This window comes from Drosophila virilis, chromosome X, assembly GCF_030788295.1.
Source record: "Drosophila virilis strain 15010-1051.87 chromosome X, Dvir_AGI_RSII-ME, whole genome shotgun sequence".
Taxonomy (NCBI): domain Eukaryota; kingdom Metazoa; phylum Arthropoda; class Insecta; order Diptera; family Drosophilidae; genus Drosophila; species Drosophila virilis.
The window spans coordinates 26,464,041-26,481,504 of record NC_091543.1 but is presented as its reverse complement, the minus strand read 5'-3'; the positions used below and the strand labels follow the sequence as shown (position 1 = coordinate 26,481,504).

Below are 17,464 nucleotides of genomic sequence, written 5' to 3'. Positions count from 1 at the left end.
TTGTTATGTTTATCGACAACAACACGCTTCAGTGCTATATCTTTCTCTCTCTCTCTTGTACTACATACATACACACATATATATCAATATATATTTATGAGCCTCTAATTACACATACACGCATACAGTTTCTTTGTTGTTTTGTTGTACGAATTGGCAAGCGAAAAGTTGTTGGCAAACAAAAAAAATATTGAAAAAAAATCTAAAAAAAAAAACTTTTGATTAATTTTTGGCGTTTTGTTCCATGGATGTTGTTGAAATCAGTATACCAAACAAATACTAAATATCAAAAACAAAAAATAAACAAAATAAAATAAAAACCAAAAAAACCAAAAAACAAAAAAAAAACAAACAAAAGTATTTTATGATAGATCATTGCAAATAAGTAGCAACAACAAAAGGCACAACTTTTTTGTTGTTTCCCGCAGAAATGCCGCAACAACAACAAGCCGTAGACGCAGCAACAGCTGATCATGTGGCAATAGAAGAAGAAGCAGCAGCAGCAGCAGCAGCAGCAACAACAGCAACAGCAGCCACAGGAGCAGCAGCTACAGCTACTGCCAATCCAGAAACAAACAAAAACATTGTGGAAACGCCTCAGAATGAAACATTGGCAGAGGCCAATTTACAGCCCAAAATCGAAATCTTAGACGCAGATGAGGGAGCTACTGAGACCGCAGCTGGCCGAACGCTAGAAGAGCAGCTGGTCAATAACTATTGGAGGCGTGGCTTTGAAACGAACTCAGCAACAGCAGCAGCTGCAACAGGGAGCAAAACGCCAACAATTTATCAAAATGCCAATGCGGTGCAGCAGCAACTGTTGCCGCCGCCACCGCCGCCTCCGCCACCACAGCAGCAACAACAGCAACAACAACAACAGCAACAACAACAACAACAACAACAGCAACAACAACACTATCAACAGCAACAACATGGACCATCGTCCACTGTGCTGCTCAGTCAATTGGTTAACTCAACTTTCTCACATGCCAATCACTCCTCTTGTTCCAATTCCAAATCCGCACGCCTAGATGCCGCATCACAACACCAGCTCCAGCAGCAGCAGCAGCAGCAGCAGCAACAGCCACAACTGCATCAACAGCAACATCTCCACAACAGCAGCAATAGTAGCAACAGCAGCGCAGCCGGCAGCGATCCACTAAATCATCATCATCATGGCCACCATCATGGCCATTCGCATGGACAGCTTTTGCATGCGGGACACCATCTGCATCATGGCGCCGACTCGAACTCATCCAGCGCCAACAGCACGCCAAATAGCACCGCCCAACTGGCAGCCAGCATTGCTAGCACGCTGAACGGCAATAAGTCGCTGTTGCAGGCAGCGGCCGCTGCCAATGTGGCCGCCGCTGCCGTTGCCGAGGACAACAATAACAGTCTGACGCCGAACGCGAATGCGGCAGTTGCCGCCGCGGCGATGGCTGCACATGCACAGCACGCCGCCGCACTGGGTGCACCCAATTTTCTGCCCAATCTGCCCAGCCTGCCGGCATTCCAGTTTGCGGCCGCAGCAGCCGCTGGCCAGGATGCCCGTGCGCATTTTCGGTTTGCGGATGCTGAGCTGCAATTGCAGCCGGGCGTCTCGATGGCCGGTCGACTGGGTGAATCGCTGATACCCAAAGGTGATCCCATGGAGGCCAAGCTGCAGGAGATGCTGCGCTACAACATGGACAAATATGCGAACCAAGCGCTCGATACGCTACACATATCGCGGCGCGTACGCGAGCTGCTCTCCGTGCACAACATTGGGCAGCGTCTGTTTGCCAAATACATATTGGGCCTGTCCCAGGGCACCGTCTCCGAACTGCTGAGCAAGCCAAAGCCCTGGGATAAGCTGACCGAGAAGGGTCGTGACAGCTACCGCAAGATGCATGCCTGGGCCTGTGATGATAATGCCGTCATGCTGCTCAAATCCCTCATACCCAAGAAAGGTGAGTGTCAAACCGTTTTTAGTTTTTTCTTTTTGTTTTTTTTTTTTTTTTTTTTGTTTTTGTGTTGCCTAGCTAATTAGTCGCAGCTACTAGATTTAGTTAGTTTTTAGCTTTTATCAGCGGACACACAGCACAACTTAATTAGTTGACAGGTTGTCGCACACAGCGGGGCCAGACTGTTGCAAAACAGTTTTGACAGCTGACAGTTGCTGCTTGCTACGAGCTCCGTTTGTTGCGAGCTGATATAAACTGCATGTTGAGACAGAGAAAATTGAAAGAATACATGACAATCTCTTACGATTGATTGTCAGCTCCATTCTTCCCTCTTTGAATATATATAAAATATTCAATTCGAATATTTAACTGGATTAGATCAAACCAAATCTTAATATAAGGTTTTGTCCTCCAACTTTCCACTTAACTATTTTGCATTATTTCATTTAATAGCTATTCGGCTGGGCCAATTCCCATGACTCATTTCCGCTTCGTTCCATTAGTTTGAAACAATTGACTTGAAACACAATTCGATATTCTTTTATTCCATTTCATTTGAATGACCTTTTGCTTGGCTCTTCCATAGAGTTTCTTCTTTATTGAAATTAAGCAACTGCCCTAAGCTCATGTTTTTAATTTGGTTGGCTTAGTTAAAGTAAATAATTTGGAATTTAAGCAGTTAAATTAAAACAGTGCGCATTTGATTCCCCCCTTTCCTGCCATTTTTGCTTATTTCGCGCGTGTTTTTGCTATTTTGTTTTCATTTAAATTTTCTTGGCTTGCGGCCAAAACATTAAAATGTGAAATTTTAATTATTTTTGATTTTTGCGTATAATCAACGTGCCAACGGGCAACAACGATGGCGACGACTGGATGCATTTCATGCAACCATTTCGCCTGTCGCCATAAATTTTGGCAAATTTGCACATTAGGCGTAACATTTTTTGTTTACAACTCGAACCGCGAACCTGGGCAACCAGCAATCGAATGGCGAAGTCTGATCTTTGCTTAACGATTACGTACCATAAATTTCTGTATAATCATATATCTAACTCTCTGGCTGTGTGCTGTTAGGGTCCGTTCTCCTTTCGATTTGTTTGTTTGTAGTTGTCTTGGTTAAGTTTTATTGATTAGTCATCAATTTTATGGGCCTGCACAACAAAACTATGCCAGACGTGCAACCGCGGGCGGGAAGTGCCGTGGGTTGCGGTGCTACAAATATGTCAATGCAAAAGTATTTTTAAAGTACGAACTGTGTGGCACAAACACGCACCTACCCCAAACAGCCGCCCGCCACAAGCCCCTCTCTAACCGAAGCGACTTGCGGCTTGGTAAAGTTAATCAAAGTTTTTCCTGTGGCCCTCTATTTGCCCAATGCACATGTGTGTGCGTGTGTGTGAGTGTGTGTGTGTCTAAGTGCATGCAAATGTTGACAATTAATTTATGACGATTACTCATGACAGCTAAACTAACTGTTTATATATTTATGCATATAGAATGCCGGAGCCGCATACTCTTTTTTTTTTTCATTCAGCTATTGAATGTGTTTAGTGACCCCCGTGCCCCTAGAAGCCCCCCATACTAAGCCCCTCTAGTCCACTGCTGTCAGTTAATTATAAGCAAATAGACATTTAGATGCATGCCACAGGCCAATACTCTGTCGAGGCTTGAAGCAGTTGCAGTTGCAGTTGCAGTTGCATGAGACTGTTGCCTAGCATAAGGGCGCAAATTGCATACAATTTGAGTTAAATCGTTAGAATATCAAATAACAATAATTATTATTTTTATAATAATAATAATGCTTGGAATCAACAAGCTGCAATACTTTGAAGTCAGTTTGTGGACTGAAAAGTTGAGCGAGCGCAGCGCGTCAATGATTTTTGAATTGTAATTGTTTAAAGCGCCAGCGAGTGCAGTGGAACGAGTGGGAATGGAATGGAATGAAATGGAATGGGGCGACGCGACGACTGCCGTGACAATTGGTCTGTGAAAGGCTTGAAACAAAATACATTTCAAAAAAAAAAAATAATAAAAATAAAAATAAAAACAACAATTAAAAACACAACAACAACAACAACAACAACAACAGCAAACGAAAAGTAGAATTAAATGTAAACAACAACAACAAGAACAACAACAAGAACAACAACAACAAAAACGCAATGCAACGGCTGCCTTCAACGAGGCATGCAAAACGTTGACGTGCCGCGCGTTTGAAGTCGTCTTTGTGCTGGACAAAGTGCGGCAGCAGCTGAGTGGCAGCCGGGGGCCGGAAAGGGGTGGCGGGGGCGTTGCGAGCTGCGAGTTGCGAGTTGCGAGTTGCAATGCGGAGTTACGCCAAGGGCGGCTACCTAACGATTGGTAAACCAGTGTTGCCCCATCTAGGGTTAGCGGTTGGGGTAGTGGTAGGGTTAGCTCCAGGGCAGGGGTACCACCGCCCGCCTGGTTGACGCAAAAGTTTTCGCGTTTTTGGTTTGCTCTGCCGTTAAATATTTTCTTGTTTTTTTGCTTGTTTTTTGTTGGTTTTGTTTTTGTTAAACATTTGACGACAATTGTTGCATATTAAACGGCGCACGGGCAAAGCGAGTGGAAAATTTTAGCAAAAAAAGCTCAAGAGCAAAAAACTATTGAAAAAGTTATAAAACAAAGTTAGGAATGCCATTTATTAGGCAAAATCAAGTAAAGTTTACGCTAGTTGCGAAAAAAAAACGTATAACTGACAAATATGATCGATTTATGTGTATAATATCGATAGATGTGATCGATTTATGATTGCACTATCGATAAACTTGATCTATGATTAAAGGAACATAACTATTGTATGTTATCAATAGTCACAATAGGCAATCCTTTGCCAACTCAGTGCGTTGCAATGTACACTAGTTGCCGGAAAATAAACAATGCTATGCACACAAGTAGCACTAAGAGGAGATGGTAGAGAGCGCTAAAGGTTGGGTTTACAATAGAGCCGTTTGAGTGCTTAATTCAAACTGCATTAAGCGTGGCAACAATTTAAAAGTGAGCAGGGAATTAATAAAAAAAAACAAAAAAAAAGACCGACGTCATTTTAACCCCGTCAGACAAGTCGTATACGTAATGGCAAATATTTGTATATGTCGCCAGCAGCAGCAGCAGCAAATGTGGCCGAGGCAACTCGTTATGGCAGCTAATAATACTAGCATATTAACACATAATTTTAGCAGACGTCGTCTATTTGTTTTAGCCAACCATCAGCAGCCGAAAAGTCGAAAAGTCGGGCGAAAAGTGCGTGGCCCAAAATAGAAAAGCACGCGGCATAGAAGACAAAAGAAAACAGCTAGCGCACAGAGCAAGCGGCATTGTGGCAAGCGCAGGGGGGCATGAATAGTAGTTGTTGTGTATGTGCGGGGGGGAGGAGGACGGGACAGACCCGAGTGTGGGCCTCTAACGGATCGAGGAGCTAAAGACAAAAGCATTCCAAGTGCCAAACAGACAGACGACGAAACGCTGCCTGGCACTTTTATTTGCCGCCGTTTCACAAATTATTTGTCACCAGCCATAAAGCGAAATATGTGCCTCACACACACTCGCACACACATGCACAGCCTGACTAAGTGGCCAACGGGCCGTATCAATTCCTGCGCTTTTTGGCCTCAAATTTAAGTATTTTTCTTTTATACATTTTCTATTTTTCGCTTTGATTGTAATTTATTTTATTTGATTTTATGAAAATTGCTTTATGCGAACTGTTCGGTGGGAGAGGCGGGGCAGCAGTAGCGGCTGCTTTGCGCGGAATGTGCTTAGCATAACAATGGGGCGTGGCTCACATGCGTGGGGTGGCGGATTGGGGGTGGTGACAACAGAAAATCTAATAAACATAAATTAGCATAAAGCTCGTTCAACAATTTTTATAAATGCTATTAAATATGTGTACAAAAAATTTATATGAATATTCAAATTTTTTGATTTCGCCCAAAGTATATAGAAGCAGGGTATACGAATTCGTTGTTAGCTCAGTCAATGAGTCAGAGCAGTTAGTGCAAATAAATAATTCGTGATACATTTGAATTAAATCAAAATGACATTGAATGGCTGCGTGCTTAGTTGTATTCATAAAGTGAATCAAAGGTGCATAACGAATAAATATAAACGTCCCATACTAATCATTCAATTGGCAAATGAATAAGCTGCAGCAAGTCAACAAATTGATAAATATACATTTAAATAATTTATAAAATATATATGATATCAACAAAAAAAAGGCTTGTACACAAATGTGGCTTCTACACGTTATGTGCAGCCAGTTGATGCCACGCCCTTTGCGCCGCGTAGATAGACAAGGCAAAAGTTTGTCTTCGACATTTTGCCATTATGCCGCAAAATGTTGCACATGTCTAGCGCGCTCGTGTTGCACTTGCTGAACTTTTATTTCCCCTTTCCATTTTGCCAGTTTTTCATTTATAATTTCGTGTGTTGCTTGGGCTAATTACTTTGTAATGAACTTTGACAACATAATACAATGAAAAAAAAAAATGAAATAATAATGAAAACAAAGCAAATCAAAATGAAAATAAAACTTGCAAATTACCTTGAGCCAGCCAGCTCATATTGCAGGGGCACATTTCTTGTCATATTTCTGCGCTTAATTGCAAATAAAAATACTCATAAGCCCCAACCCAAGCGTCCCAAATCCAATTTAAACTCCCTCTTGACTGATTTGCCAGCAATTGGAATTGAGAAATTGGCGCTTTGCCGTTTGATGTTGCTCGCCGTTGTTGTTGATGAAGCAGCTCTTACCAGGCTCTAAAGGCCCCGCGGCAACCCCTTTGCTTCTGCCCCCTACCACAGCAGCCACTTCATTTGGTATGCTACGTTTGCCAACAGTTCAGTTAGAAGAAAGCCGCTGAAGCAGCTCAATCCACGCTCAAGTAGGTGTCTCTCACTGTCTGCGATTCTGACTTCGTTTTTAATTGACACTTCTGCTAATACCGCCCCCCCCCCCCCCCTACAGAGCTGCCATCGGCCTTGCTCCTGCCCCTGATCCGGCCAGGACAACAAACACACACACACACAGCTGACTGGCATTTTAATTAGAAAATTTTTCTTGCAATTAATGCAAATTGCGTGCGTGTGCCAATTTCAATGCGCCAGTTCAATTGTGGCAGCAAACCCGCCCCTATCCCCCACACACCCCCAACCAGACAACTATAAACCCTTTTTTGCGACTGAAGTATGATTACATATTTGTGTGCTGGCAAATATTTATTGTATTAGGAAAAACTCCACAGGAAAAACTCAACAAAAGCAAAACAAAAAAATTATTTAAAAAGAAAAAAATGACAAAATATACAGTCGAATGAGCAGGGTCGGGGATAGAGCTCGTTGCGGGGTGTTGAGCTGGGCTGGGGGGGGGAGTGCTGTGAGCACTCATCGTGTCTGGCGAGAATATTCGTCTGATTTGTTATAAAAGGCAAATATTCATCAAGCAAATTGTGGCACAGGTGGTGGCTAATGCTGGTGCGGGCTACAACAAATATATATACATATATATATATATGTATATATATATATATAAATATATATATGGCATATGATAGCTCATATCTATATTTTTTCGCGTAAAATCCATATCCTTTTGAATGACAATTTGGTCAACATGTTCCTCTCTAATAAATTACAAACAACACACACACACACACATAGAGGAAACACACAAATAAAAAACCCAGACAAAAAAATGGCCAACGGTAACACATAAAAAAAAATGAGCGACAAATATTCAAATATACATATTTATATATCTATAGGTTGGGGCATTGCGTTATTTAAAAGTCGCGTCTGTCTGCAAATCCAGCAAACCCCACGTGAGCTGCTTAAAAAGTTGTTGTTTTTTTTTTTTGTCAGTTGCTTAAAAGATTTTAAAAACTCACCTTTCAATAGGCATTCATTGAGTTTAAAATTTGAGCTACAATTTAAGACTCTTTTAAATGGTATAAAAAAAAATTGAAAAATTTTTAAATAGTTTCTAAGAAATGTTATAGAGTTTCAGCTAGAAGAAAACATTTTAAATGATGCGAACACTAAGACCCTGCCAGAATTTGTCAAACTTGTTATTCGTCTAATTGTTGAATTTCATTCCAATAAAATGTCAGTTCAATTTGTGCTTTAAGAATACTTCTTTAAAACCTTTCTTAAAGCCCAAGTGCTAGCCAGCCGCTTATTGATTGTTGAGGTTATGTGTGGCAGTTGACAGTGCATTGCCCTGCCCTGTATCCATCTCCAACTCCAACTCCAACTCCATGCCCAGATCCGTTTCCGTTTTCCATTTCCATTTTTCAGTTTCATTTTCAGTTCCAGTTGCCATAGACCATCTCCGTCTCCGGCTAAAGAGCGCTTAAGCCGTCTGTGTCTGTATCCCATATCCTATGTGGCCACTGTGTCTGTCCTGGCGTGGGGTCAGCCAGGTGTCATCAATGTCATCTTCGACTTTATAACACAAAAACACTTTGTAATCCCCAAATGAAGCGACGACGATGACGATGACCAAGAGCTAAAGTAACAAAAAAAAAACCCACTAAAATGAAAAAAAATTAAGAAAAAAATTGCCAAAAAAAAAAAAAAAAAAATAGATGAAATGTAAAATCCAAAACGCTGTGGCTGCGGCATGTGGCATGTGGCATGTGGCATTCGGCAAGCGGTGGGGCATGTGTCGTCACTCTGCGAAACGTTACGATCTATTGTAGTTGGCCCTTTTATCGCCTTTTGTCCATCTCCGAGTCAGTCGCTCTTCTAGCTTTATTGTATTTCAATGGCAAACACTTTTCAATTCGCCCAAAATCGTTCGCTTCAATTGACAACGGGCGACCAAACATTTGTCATTCATGTGTTGATTTCCGTTTCCTGTGCTGGTCTTCCCATCCCCTTGCCCACCTCACTATCCTGATCTAGCTGTGTGCGCTGGACAAGTGTTTGCTCCTTTGGGGCATCGATTATGCTTTTGGCAATTGTAAAGCGATTTTCAGTTATTTCGTTGCGCTGCCACGCCCCCCAACTCCCAGCGCCCAATTGCGCTGATTGATGTTTGTTGGCTCGCAGCCACAAAAATACCGCAGGACACAAAGAGCACGCGGCACATAGCTCAACCACTTGTGCGATTATTTTACAATTTAGCAGTCGATGTTTTTATTTTGTCCGATTCCTTTTTTCGATTTTTTACCGATTTTTTTTTTCCCCGATTTTTATTTCGTTTGTTCTCTTGCAGCGACATTTAACGAGTGGAACCAAAAAGCTTAATTTCAATTGAATTTGTGCAAAGCATTTTCTTCTTTTTTTTTATGGTTTTTGTTGTTGTTGTTGTTGTTGTTGTTGTACGCCATGTACTCTTTCAATTGCAATTGAATTCACATTCATTTATTCATTTCGACTCGTGTTTCGTTTATTCAGCCTGGTCCATACACACCATTGCCCGCTCGCTTCGATGAGCCTTTAGCCTGCTCAGCTCCATGTTCGCCCCAGCCCCAACTGCCAGCCATTTCTCAGTCCACCTTTTGGTTTCATGGCGCGTGCCAAATTAGCGCGCCGCTTGCATTGAACTATTTGAGGGTCCATCCAGCTCCTGTTTTTCGTTCTGTTTTTGTGACTGAACTCTTTCCTAGATTTCATATTTTTGTTCCATTGATGTTTTTGTTGCTCCGGTTCACGGTTCGCTTTGTCTGTGGTCGCGGTTTTGTTGATTGAAAATCAAATGGTGTTATAATTGAGCTCTTTGGGGTTAGGGTGCAACGGGTGGCTGGAGAATAGCTGCATGCAGCTCATGTGGCGGCTTGGTGGCATGGATTTGCTGTGGCTGCCTTGGAATTTATAATGCACAAAATGTTTATCAAATTTATGTACACTGCACAACAAAGTTGGGCCAAAATGCATTCTAGTCAGAGCCGGGTTTGCATATAATTGGGTTGATAATTTGTAGCTAAACCAATCACTTTTTCTATATACTTCTGTAGTTTTGGGCTTATAAAATATATCATTTGTATTTATATTTTGGTCAAGGTTTTTTCGCTCAGTGCGTGGCCAGAAATCAAAAGTGCAGCAGAGTGGCTTTTCAAATGCTGCGCCGCTTTATGACCACAAATTTGCGCTGGCTTTTTGAACGCTTTATGGCTTAATTGGCCCGTTGGCCAGGCCACTTCGGTTTGGTGTGGTTTGGCTCGTAGCTGCTATCAATTGGGCTTCAATAAATGAGCAAAAACCGAATGCGCATAAACTTTATGACGTTTAATGGGCGATGCCACTTTACGATCAATACACCACATACAACATTAACTCACTCCAATTTCCTAACTTAACCTTGCTGTCGCTTTTTTCGCACAGATTCCGGACTGCCACAGTATGCTGGTCGCGGCGCTGGCGGCGATGATTCCATGTCTGAGGATCGACTCGCACACATACTCAGCGAGGCCTCGTCCCTGATGAAGAGCAACGTGGTTGCCGCCCAGCAGCAGCAGGAGCATCAGCGTCGCCATGCCGGCGACGATACGCACAGCAATGAGGACAGCAAATCGCCGCCACAGAGCTGCAGCTCGCCCTTCTTCAAAGTGGAGCATCAGATCAAGCAGCAGCAGCAACAGCAGCTGCATGTCTCCGAGCATGCGCAGCGTGAGCAGCGCGAAGCGGCCGCTGCCGCCGCCGCCGTTGCCGTGCACCAGCAGCAGCAGCAACGCGAGCAGCGCGAACAGCGTGAAGCCGCGCAGCGTGAGCAGCAGCAGCGTTTGCGTCACGAGGATCTGGCACAGGACAAAATGGCGCGTCTCTATCAGGAGCTAATGGCGCGTACTCCACGCGAAGCAGCCTTCCCTAGGTGAGTGTCGCTTATAGTTCAAGGCTGAACCGGTTCATAGTGGCAAGCTGAACCGGTTGCCTAGACATAATGAATTGGTTCGAAAGTCAATGTGAGCTTAAATTGAACAATTGGTATGGAAACTCAATTGCTGCGTCCGCATCATGAACGTGCAGAGTCCATCTCATATAAAAATTTGAATCTACAGATTTAAGTATTAATCTTTTTTGTTGCTTGTTGCAGCTTTTTGCTGTCGCCGTTCTTTGGCGGAGCCGCGGCTATGCCTGGAGCAGCCGGCAATCCATTCCCCGCGGCAATGGCCGCCGATGAGAATATGCGTCATGCATTCGAGCGTGAGATCGTTAAGCTGCAACAGCAGCAGCAGCAACAGCAGCAGCAGCAACAGCAGGCGCAGGCCGCCAGTTTCCCCAACTTTTCCAGTTTGATAGCACTGCAGCAGCAGGTGCTGAACGGTGCGCAGGATTTGTCGCTGGCCGGCAAGGATATTAAATTGAACGGACAGCGCTCGTCTCTGGAGCAGCACAGCGGCAGCAGCAGCTCCAAGGATGGCGAACGCGGCGACGATGCTGATCGCAGTTTCCCAGCACTGCCGCATGTTCGCAAATCCGAAGGTGGCAATACGCCTGCACCGCCAGCACCACCAGCACCGCCCGCCGCAGTCAGCAGCAGCAATCCGAATGCCGCGACAGCCGCAGTCGTTGCCAGCGGCCATGGCAGCAACTCGGCGGCTCCCAGTCCATTGAGCAACTCGATACTGCCGCCGGCTCTGAGTAGCCAGGGCGAGGAGTTTGCGGCGACAGCCAGTCCCCTGCAACGGATGGCATCCATAACCAATTCGCTGATCACACAGCCGCCGGTTACGCCGCATCATGCACAGCCACAGCGGCCCACAAAGGCGGTGCTGCCACCCATTACCCAGCAGCAGTTCGATATGTTCAACAATCTGAATACAGAGGACATTGTGCGACGCGTCAAGGAGGCGCTGTCTCAGTACAGCATTTCACAGCGGCTATTCGGCGAATCCGTGTTGGGTCTGTCGCAGGGTTCCGTGTCCGATCTGCTGGCCAGGCCCAAGCCCTGGCACATGCTCACCCAGAAGGGACGCGAGCCATTCATACGCATGAAAATGTTTCTCGAGGATGAGAATGCGGTGCACAAACTGGTCGCCAGTCAGTACAAGATAGCGCCCGAGAAGCTGATGCGCACGGGCAGCTACAGCGGCAGCCCTCAGATGCCACAGGGACTGGCCAATAAGATGCAAGCCACGCTACCCATGCAGAAGATGATGAACGAACTGAAGCTACAGGAGCCAGCCCAAGCGCAGCACATCATGCAACAGATGCACGCAGCGGCCGCGATGTCAGCGGCCATGCAACAGCAGCAACAGGCAGCGGCTGCCCAAGCCGCCGCCGTGCAGCAGGCTCAGGCCCAAGCCCAGGCACAGCAGAGCCAGCAGCAGCAGCAAGCCCAGCAGCAGGCACAGCAGCAGGCACAGTTACTGCATCATCAGAATATGCTGCTGACATCGCCGGGCTTGCCGCCACAGCATGCAATCAGTCTGCCAGCGGCCAGCACGCCCGGTGGCCAGACCGTTGGTAATCCGGCTGCAGCCTCCACGCCGGTCAGCGGTGAGAAGAAGCCGATGATGATGCCGGTGCATGGTGGGGCACATGCGCCGAATGCCATGCGCAGTCTGCATCAGCATATGTCGCCAACCGTATATGAGATGGCCGCATTGACACAGGATCTGGATACGCACGATATAACCACCAAGATTAAGGAGGCGCTGCTCGCCAACAACATTGGTCAGAAGATCTTTGGCGAAGCGGTGTTGGGGCTATCGCAGGGCTCCGTTTCGGAGCTGCTTAGCAAACCGAAACCCTGGCACATGCTTTCCATCAAGGGTCGCGAGCCGTTCATCCGCATGCAGCTTTGGTTGAGCGATGCCAACAATGTGGAGCGTCTGCAGCTGCTGAAGAACGAGCGACGGGAGGCGAGCAAGCGCCGACGCAGCACCGGGCCCAATCAACAGGACAACAGCAGCGATACGTCGAGCAATGATACGAACGATTTCTATACGAGCAGCCCGGGTCCGGGTTCGGTGGGTTCATCGGTGGGCGGTGCACCGCCCAGCAAGAAGCAGCGTGTACTCTTCTCCGAGGAGCAAAAGGAGGCGCTGCGCTTGGCCTTTGCCCTTGATCCGTATCCAAATGTGGGCACCATCGAGTTTCTGGCCAATGAGCTGAGCCTGGCCACGCGCACCATCACCAACTGGTTCCACAATCATCGCATGCGGCTCAAGCAGCAGGTACCCCACGGCCAGCCTGGCCAGGACAATCCCATACCCAGTCGCGAGAACACCAATGCCACGCCCTTCGATCCCGTCCAGTTTCGCATACTGCTGCAACAGCGTCTCGTCGAGCTACACAAGGAGCGCATGGGTCTGAGTGGTGCGCCCATACCATACCCACCGTACTTTGCTGCCGCCGCGCTGCTTGGACGCAGCCTGGCTGGCATACCGGGCGCTGCAGCGGCTGCAGGTGCGGCGGCAGCTGCGGCTGCTGCGGTCGGCGCCGCCGGCGGTGATGAGCTGCAGGCACTGAATCAGGCCTTCAAGGAACAGATGAGCGGACTGGATTTGTCGATGCCAACGCTGAAGCGCGAGCGCACCGATGAATATCAGGATGAACTGGAGCTGGATGCCAGCGCTCACAATATGAGCGACAACGAGTCCATTGAGGGCAGCCACGAGCCGGAGAGCACGCCCATATCTGACTATGAAAAGGCGCTGCAGAAGTCCGCGCTCGCTTCAGCCGCCGCCGCTGCCGCCTACATGAGCAATGCGGCGCGCAGTTCGCGTCGCAAGCCGGCGGCACCACAGTGGGTCAATCCGGCGGCCGCTGGCACGCCCGCAGCAGCTGGCGCAGCTATCGCCGCTGTTGGCGGCGTCGCTGCCGGCGACAGCAGCGGCAACAGCGAGCGCATCATTAACGGCGTCTGCGTCATGCAGGCCTCCGATTACGGTCGCGATGAGACCGACAGCGTCAAGGGCGGCGACTCCAATGCAGATGCGGAGCACGAGGATCATGCGCAGCTGGAGATTGATCAGCGCTTTATGGAGCCCGAGGTTCACATCAAGCAGGAGGAGAACGACGACGACGACCAGTCGTCGCTGGCGCAGCTGCAGCAGCCGGACGAGGATGCCTTGCGCCTCGCCAGCGATGCGGAAAAGCAGCTGAAGGTAATCAACGAGGAAAAGCTGCGACTGGTGCGCGTGCGTCGGCTGAGCAGCAATGGTGACGCCGACGAGCACTGCGCCGCAGTGCAGCAGGCGACAGCAACAGCAGCAGCAGCGGCGCCGGCAACAGCCGCGTGGAACTACTAAGCCAGCGAACTGGCAGAGGAACCAGCAGCTCCGGAGAGTGCAATGCAGACGACGTTTACTTGTGATTAAGTTTGGCAGCGGCCCCACAAAATGTTTAGCCACTGGCTAATTCGATATATATATATATATATATATCCATGCATATATATATATATTTATATACATATATATAGAGACAAATATAACGTTATATATAACGATATATACATAGCACATAACATACATATATATACACATCATATATAACTAGTTGATAAAACTCTACATTTTTTTTTTTTTTTTTACGTAGTTGTAGCTAAAAAAGTTTAGAGACGCTATGCGAAGCGCAGGTGCGACTGAGAGCAGCGCAAAAGTATTAAATTGTTGGCTTTAAACTTGCCCCCCCCCCCCTCCCCCAGCCACGATCCCAACATTTCCCTCGAGACCCATACAAAATATAATGCCCCCGATCCACGCCCCCTTTAATCTTCGCCACAAGCAACACCTCTACCTAAAAACTCTACCAAAAGCTAAATCTGTTGTTGCGCAGATTTGGAAAAGATTTTTTTGATTTCTTTACGACTTGAAGACTGTAAGCAAATGGCGGTAGAATTTTATTATGATTATTATTAAACTTATTATGATATAATGAATATTACCAATTTTTTTTCGCATTGTTAAGTGTAAATAGATAAACAATAAATATACAATATAAACCTAGAAGCTCGTGGCCGTTCTGTAAATAGCAAAATGTAGATGTTGACGGCAAGACAAAAGTTCTTTTAATTTCCAAAAAAAAAAAAAAAAAAAAAAAAAAAAAAACATAGCAAGAAAACTATATTATTATAATATTACTTCTTTTTTTTTTTTGTTGCACACAAAAGTTTTAACTATCTTTTGATCTCAAGCAGCACCAACTCACACATACACACACGCACACACATACACAACTGTAAAAACAAAAATACATAACTTTAAACAAAACACCTGAAAACTGAAGAAACGAACAACAACAAGGCGAACCCAAAGTAAAAGATAGTTAAAAAATTAACCTTAAAAAATCTAAAAGCGCGTTTTTTTTGCATCAATTTTGTTTTCTTGTTTTCCTTTTCATAAGAAACAAACCACCCTCCAAAAAAAAAAAACAAACAAAAAAAAAAAACAAATATTCAATGAATAACTAAACACAATAAATTTTGTAAATTTTAAATTTACGTAAAACAAAAAAATGATAATGCATATTAAAAATTATGTAAAACACAATGTAAACTTTATAAACAATATAGCAAAATAAATGCAAAATGCACTAAATTATTATTTATAATAATAATAAAAATATATTTAAAAAAAAATATATATATATGCATATATAAATATATATATACATCAATTTATATATTTATATATATATATATATAGATATATATATAAATATATAGATTATACAGTAAGCATTATGCCGTTTATTAACATAATCTAAAAGTAATTTAAATTTGCATTACAAATAGCATAATTTTTTTGTGAACTAAAATATTGGAAAATACAAAAACAAAAAAGCAGAAAGAAAAAAGAAAAAAGAAAACAAAAGAAAATAAAAAGTAGACAACCGCATATCGTACTAAAGAAATTTCACAAATTAAAGCATAAAACTAATAATAAATTAAAATAAAATACTATATTTAAGTGAGCCAATTTTTTTGCCTAAAAGATAAGTTAAAATCGTAACAGAAACTCAAAAAAATAAACTGTTTTCCTATACATATACAAAAAGTAAATGAAAAAAAATTAAAATTTAAATAATAATATACACATTTTTTTTCGCTAGGTTAAAGCTTACGCTAAACAAAATCTTTATAAAAAATAAAAACAAAAAATCGCGAAAATAAGAACAAGAAGAAATCCCCAACACACCCACAAAAAAATAACACATCAAACTTTTTTGCATAGGCCCCAACTTTGCCGCGTTATTATTATATATATAATAAAATTAAAAAAAAAATATATTAAACAAAATTTTAAATAAAAAAAAAACATATACCAAACAAATTTCAATACCTTAAAAATACAATTTGCGTCTTCAAATAAAAAACACAAAAAAAATTTAAAAAAAAAGTTTACAAAATATAGTAACGAGAAAACAAAGAAATTTTTTTCAAAGAAAAGAAAAATATGCAAGACGAATATTTGCCGCTGTCAGCAGTTTGTTGAAACATTATTTAAATTTAATTTAATATAAACATAAATATATATATATACTTTTTTTAATTTGAAATGTATTTAGTTTCTTAAAGTTAACGTGTTAAATACTTTGCATTTTCATACGCTTTAGCTAAATAATAATTACATATATAATTAAACGAATATTTATGCATAATATTTACATACATATATATATATATATATATTATATTATATATTATATATATATATATATATATATAAATATATATACAAAATATGAAATAATGAGCTATGTTTAAGTTGAGAGTGTTAAGAGCAAGAGGGGAATTCACAAAAGAAAAACGTATGATGGCAACATTTAGTTATAATTATTTTTTAGATCGACTATTTTTTTTTTCGTATTGTAATAATTATGATCAATTTTTTTTTTTTATTATTATTATTATATTATGATTATTATTGTAATAACGATAAAAAAACAAACAAAAAACATACCAATAATACATGAACATAAATGAAACTTTATCAAATAAAAATGTTTTCTTAAACAACAAAAAAAAAAAAAACAAAACACCCCATCGAAATTCCTTTTTTAATTTTGCACCATTCCACACGTATATGTATATATATACAAATATGTATATATATACATTATATACATATATATATAATATAGGGCCTTATAATTTCCATGTTCTGATGTGCCCAATGCCCCCCCTACGAGGAGCATGCGATATGCAAATGAAATGCTGCAGAGGAACTAAGTACTCGCAAACTAATTTAACTCACACCCCCCCCCCCACACACACAGGCACACACACACACACACACACACACACACGCACACACATGGGCACACCCAAAGGTTCGGTGTATGGGCCAAAGGAATCCAATAACGCAAATGAGCTAGCGTTAGAATTTGTGAGAATTGGACATATATATATGCATGCATGATCTATAATTTTATACGTAGTATATACACAAGCGCACACACACAGACGCAAAGAAAAAGTAATTTGTAGAGTTACATAACGGTATATAATAACAATATGCGGTGCTAGCCAAGTTTACATAAACAATAAACGGAAAACGGAAAACGAGACACGAGATGCAGATACAAGCTAAAGGATACAGTTA

At 43.0% G+C, this 17,464-nt stretch overlaps 1 protein-coding gene across 3 annotated transcripts in view; it reads left to right on the top strand.

Moving 5' to 3' along the window:
• The window catches only part of ct (homeobox protein, cut), an 86,801-nt gene extending 71,346 nt beyond the window's left edge, over window positions 1–15,455 (top strand). Inside the window, exons 5-7 of one of the 3 annotated variants that reach the window (XM_070207283.1) lie at window positions 429–1,952; window positions 10,296–10,782; window positions 11,005–15,455. In XM_070207283.1, coding sequence (XP_070063384.1) covers window positions 429–1,952; window positions 10,296–10,782; window positions 11,005–14,167 — 5,174 coding nt within the window. In that variant the 3' untranslated portion in view covers window positions 14,168–15,455. The remainder of the gene's footprint in view (window positions 1–428; window positions 1,953–10,295; window positions 10,783–11,004) is intronic. The other 2 variants (XM_070207284.1, XM_070207288.1) reach the window with 2 other exon arrangements.
• Window positions 15,456–17,464: the final 2,009 nt, after the last annotated feature.